The sequence below is a fragment of the Labeo rohita genome, chromosome 6, assembly GCF_022985175.1.
Source record: "Labeo rohita strain BAU-BD-2019 chromosome 6, IGBB_LRoh.1.0, whole genome shotgun sequence".
In the NCBI taxonomy this organism is placed as follows: Eukaryota; Metazoa; Chordata; class Actinopteri; order Cypriniformes; family Cyprinidae; genus Labeo; species Labeo rohita.
The window spans coordinates 14368501-14374500 of NC_066874.1; the positions used below are offsets into that span (position 1 = coordinate 14368501).

Genomic DNA, 6000 nt, shown 5'->3' on the forward strand with positions numbered 1-6000 from the left:
GACGGCTGCATGGTTACAATTTTATCTCGAATAGTATCGATCTTGGAAGTAAAGTAGTTCATAAAGTCATTACTGCTGTGCTGTTGGGAAATGTTAACACCTGTTGATGCTGTATTTTTCATTAATTTAACCACTTTATTGAACAAATACCTGGGGTTGTGTTTGTTTTCTTTTAAACGAGATGAAAAGTAATCAGATCTAGCAGTTTTTTATGCTTTTCTGTAGGAGAAGGTACTTTCCTGCCATGCAATATGGAATACCTCTAGTTTTGTTTTGGGTTTTTTTTCCCAGCTGCGCTCCATTTTCCAGGCTGCTCTCTTTATGGCGTGAGTGTGCTTGTTATACCATGGTGTCGGACTGCTTTCCTTAGTCCTTCCTAAGCGTAAAGGAGCAGCCATATCTAAAGTGCTAGAAAAGAGAGAGTCCATTGTTTTTGTTACATGAAGAAGTTTTTCTAACTTATTGGATATGCTAAGGAATTAAGATAAATTAGGAAGATTACTTACAAAGCAGTCTTTTGTGGTAGTAGTGATGGTTCTGCATCTCTGTTTGGTCCTGTGCATTGCAGCTTGACTTGTAGTTATAGAAAATGCTTCATCTAAAATAATTATTTTATTTAAAATGTTTCAAGTTATACTGGGATGTATGCTAAAATTGTTGGACGTGGCACCCTACCTGGAAAATATTCCACCAATCTCCACTGGTTAGACAATTACAGAAACTTATATGACAGCTGAATACAACAAAATATTAATTCTACGATTTCTGAATTCTACTGTACGTTTCTCTGTCTATGCAAACAGAAATAAATGTATGTGTAGTAAAAACAACAACAAAACATGCAAACATGTTGAATTATCAGGATTGGAAATGCTGAGAAGCAGGAAGCTTGAGTAAAAATCTCAATTTACTTCCTTTCCACAGCTGTCTAGGAAGAAAACTGATACATTAAAATTACCTCTTTTGTGATTTTTCCATCCTCTTCCATTTTACCTCTGAAAACTGCCAACTAAGGCAAGTGAGAAGCCTATATAGTGCATGGATTTAAAACAGTCTGGCTACCACAGCTTCCATGATGACAGAACATGTCATTGGAATTAATGCCACAGTAACAGGGATATTTATACAGTCATATTCTGGGCACACACTCATCTGGCTGTGCTGGATGAGCAGTAGATGGGAAAAATAGGGAAGGCCCCAAGCTTTTATCAGTCCATGAAAGAGACAGAGGAGATCTCTGCCGTACATTTCAGTACTGCCATAAAGCCTGATTCACACATACACACAACACAATCTCCTGCAGCCTGTTATCCAAGCACATTCCTCTTGCATGAATGAACATCCTGTAAACACACATGTGCACACACACACGCATGCTTGTGTTTTTTCATTCTTTTTCAGGAAAGCAGATGGACAGAGGCACGTGTGCAAAAGCATCCATGCACAAAACATGTAGATAAGATGTAGATGTAGATAAATCCACAAATAGCACAGCTTCAGTGTAACTAAAGGGCACGTGCCTTATAGCTCCAAACTCTCTGACCAACAAGCATGACTCAAACATGCACATTTTGTTATATAAGAATGTACTGTTTAATCATCAGACTGGCCAGCTCTGATGGCAGGTCTGCAGGGCAATAATTCTTATTGAAGCAGAGGAAGTAGTCAGAAAAGACATAAATAAAAAAGGGTGATGTCATGGCAGAAACAATAAAGAATGTGACAGGGTGATTCAATAAACAGGACTTTTTTATTTTATGTGCATATAAATGTGGACAAAGACCAAGAATTTCTTTCACATGCAGCATATTCTTTAAATGCATGGTCTTTTTTTCCTAAATCATGGTCTGTGTGCCACTTCTTCTCTTGACCCATTTGGACAACCTTCTTTTTGCCACCACATGCCAGCTCACTGATGCCCTACCGCTAATGAATGGTAAGGCTTGTGATTAGTGCAGACTGGTTTCCTCTGTTTGATGGCTGCCAAATGTTCTACATTTTCAAATGTCTAATAATAAAACCCTTGGCCTGATGGTCACCAAATGTAATAAGAGAGGCATATGTATTCTAGGATGAGCAGAAGGATGTCTCCCTGAACCTGTGACAATCCAGCACAAGTATATCATTTTAGCATAAGAGCAAAAATATGCAGTGATAACAGCCCTGTGAAAAACATATGGAGGTAAAATTCCCATGTTTTCCATCTTGCATTAAAATGTCCCGTTAAAGATTTTTTGACTTCAGGCAACGATCTTTGACTAAAATCTAGAAAGAATTCCAGACTATCAAATGACACTACCTTTCATTGCAGCTTTTTTTGACATTTATTTACATATATATTATCAAGTAATTTGCAATTTGTAGTACACAAAATAAAGCTGCAGTAACAGTTATAAGGTTCAAGGTTAACATTAACTGGCATTGGCTATATTAATAAATGATGAATACAGATTAATAAATGTTGTAACATTTGTTACCCGTTGTTAGTTCACAATGTCTAATGTATAAACACTTTACCAAACTGAAAATCATTCAAGCTAAATGTTTCCAAAAATATGTTTCCAAAGGTCTACGTCTTACATCTAAACAAACAGGTACACTGCATGCAACCAGCCAGAGTTGCAGTTGCTATGCTGTTAGTAAAATATCTGTCTTTCTTTGAGCATATAGCTACTTAAATTGCTAATGTCTAAATCTACTGCAGCAGCAGGACTGAGATAAACTCCTCTCATGTGGAGCTACAGACTACACAGACTTGGCCACACTTTTTGGCAAAGCACACAACTCTAAATATGAAAGCACTAAGCATGACCTTGAGAGTTACGTAACTATTAATTAGAATGATAATCCAGGCAAACTGCAGTCTTTAAGCATTTGGTCTTTGCACATTCTCTGCAGTTCTGAAGTTAAAAGGTACACTTTACATAAAGGTACTTTAAATTTAATTGAGATTTTATGTTAAATTAATTAACAGAATTTTTAAAAATCATGTTAGAAATCAAGTGCATTCTTCAACCATATGCCTAAAGAAAGCATTCAGTATTTTAAATAGAGCAGGTCACTTCATGGGGTCTGATTGTTGAGATCACAAGACCAGCTAAATACTTCTCACTTCTCAACCCGTGTTACTAATACTTTGTTATCACCTAAGTTTAAAGACACACATGGTATCAATGCAAACTACAAAAGGCCATTGTTATGTGTTACTTTTCTGTGAATGTTTAAACATCTGTCATATAATTCCTTATAAGAAATAAAATGTTCTTTACATTGGTTCTAATTAAATTAATTATTAACACACAACTCTTTTGTGATTATCTGTGATGATAAACATAGGAGAGATAATGAAAAAGTGGCTCTATCAAATAACTGGGCTTTGGAATTAGCCTTAGGATCAGTCCTCTGACAAGTATCTGGAACTTGTGGGTTTGGCAAAATGTTCATGCCTAATGACTTACCATCAGCAAAAAAACAATAACTACATGGCCTGTTTTTCTTCATCTGTTCAAAAGCTTTTTCAGTCATGACATCATGCCTTAGCTGCACACTTCATAAGAGCTATTTATAGACAACCTGTGGCCCAGAAGCATATGATGTCATTGCAACAGAGAGTGGATAAAAAAAAAAAAAAAAAAAAAAAAAAAAAAAATCAGCACTAATTCAAATAAATATACTATTCATGAATAAAGAATTCTTTTCATGAAGTCTAGACTGCATAACTGTATAGCACAAATGACATTCCAGGAAAACTAGCTCACAGCAGTGGAAAGGGACTACATTAATATTCCTATTATAATGTTAATTCCAGTCTTGAAAAGCAGTAAGTGAAGTTCCTTAGTATCAGATATGCGAAACAACTGCTTGATAAAACATACAGCCTGCATATGTAGGAGATTTTTATTCACTGAAAAATATTAAGCAACCTAATAAACATTTTTAGCATCATTATAAAGGAATGCTAAAAACCTCCAGTTTAAACATTTTGTCATATCATCAATGTTTTATGGCTTTACAGATTAATAAAATAGATTTGCATATATTTCAGCCCTAAAAAAATTAGCTTAAGCATATATCTTTGCTGATTTCATGACCCAAATTCAACAAAAGTTTTCTGGGTATCATTTTTGTTCCTGAAACAACCATAACTATCTAGACCACTGCATCTCCTTCTGGCAATTTTAACAATATAAAAGAGATACTTAGGACTGAGTGACTTAATGTCTAAATATATTAGATGACTACTAGTTGGAGGGACAGCTCAAGCATGACAGTCCATTATGTATTTAACAATAACTGCCATTGACATAGTTTTGCAAGCTGGACCAGAATATACAGCTTTTCAATTATGATGTATAACATACATAGTAGAGTCCTTTTAGTTTTATCACTAAAAGCAAGAACATACTGTGAACTGAAATGGGCTGCTTTCATGAAATAAAAATAAATGCTTGTAAAATTATATGCTTGTTTTAGCAAACTGAATATGAAGTTGTATATGTATTGTAAAAGTCCTTCATACATACATACATACACACATGTATATTTAGTCAACATTTGGCTCAAGATGTGCCTCTATTTTCAACTTCCATTAAGTGTCATCTGCATTTAGGGTTAGCTGGCCTCATGCTTGAGGATATTAATAGAGCTCTCAGATTGTAAGAAACCCCCAAGATAAAGAGCAGGAAGAGAATCTAGAGCTAGAAATTACGTTAAGCTCACAAGAAAGAAAGAAATACATATATATAAATTTTGGTCCAATTTTACACCATCACCCAAAAGCCATGACTTAAATCCTTTAAAACTCTTGCCACACACTCATAATGAAAGATGAAAGTCTTACCTTGATGTGAAGTAGTTTTCTTCATCTTCAGTAAATATCCACTTTTAAGATAAAATAAAAATGTTTCATTTATCGTAATTCAGATTTTATTTATTTATTTATTTAAATATACATATATTTAGGCTACGATTCCTTTGGCGTCCAGTTATTGGTTCATGTGTAACCGCGCGCTGATCTTGTTGTTCAGGTCTGTAGGGCGCCAGCATGCATCTTCCACTTGTCAAAGTGAGCGTGAAGCGTGTTAGGTCTATGTAGAGCGCGCGCATAGGCTCACATCTGCCAGGCGCGCGCTTTTTACACATAGTCTATCGCAAGAAGGATTTGGTGGCTCGCTAGCAATTTCCTGTTTTGTTTCAAGGCTATTTATCAATTGACTAAATTCACTAAATTAACAAAATTCAATTAAAACAGTGTTTTGGAGCAATGGCAGCATAATTAGACTCCGTCTATGGGGCTTACAGTGTTCAGATCCAGAGCCATGCCACTGCTTGAATAACAAAAAAGAAAAACAGAGAGTCCAGAGTGCCACTATTGATGCAAAAATGGAGTATTTTTGATACTTATTGGAGCACTTTTTAATCCTCTGGAGAAAAGTTTTATAACATTTGACGACCTATGGACTATGGAATACCAAAGCTGACATAATTAGAAATAAATAAATGAATAAATGTACAAAGAAATGTAAAAAAGCAAACATAAACAAACAAATAAACAAATAAATAAATAAATATACAAAGAAAAGTAAAAAAGCAAACACATATAATTATTTATACGTTTATTTCCTTATGCATTTTTTCACATTTATATATTTTTGAATTTTATTTATGTATTTATTTCTTTATTTCCACATTTCTTTATTTCTACATTTCTTTATTTCTACATTTCTTCATTCGTAGGGTAATGAGGACGCCTTTTTGGACGCGCCTTTAGAGAAATGCATCTTTACAGATTACATAATGAAAGAGTTTTTTTTTCGATTTGTTTTATTTTGTTTATTAATAGTTTCAAGCTTTCTAAAGACATATATGTAATGTCTGTCAGGTATGTATTCGCTAAGTTTCAGTTCATTTTTGTGAAGCGCACCTGTTGAGATGACAGAAAGCGCGTCATGTTTGTTTTCTTTATTTAGCCTAATAAAAGCACCATTTGTAACGTTTTGT

At 34.5% G+C, this 6000-nt stretch overlaps 1 protein-coding gene across 1 annotated transcript in view; it reads right to left on the reverse strand.

The window, feature by feature from the left end:
- septin9b (septin 9b) overlaps positions 1–5007 on the reverse strand; it is a 78044-nt gene extending 73037 nt beyond the window's left edge. The window contains exon 1 of the mRNA XM_051112113.1: positions 4841–5007. Coding sequence (XP_050968070.1) covers positions 4841–4865 — 25 coding nt within the window. The 5' untranslated portion in view covers positions 4866–5007. The remainder of the gene's footprint in view (positions 1–4840) is intronic.
- Between the last annotated feature and the right edge of the window lie 993 nt (positions 5008–6000).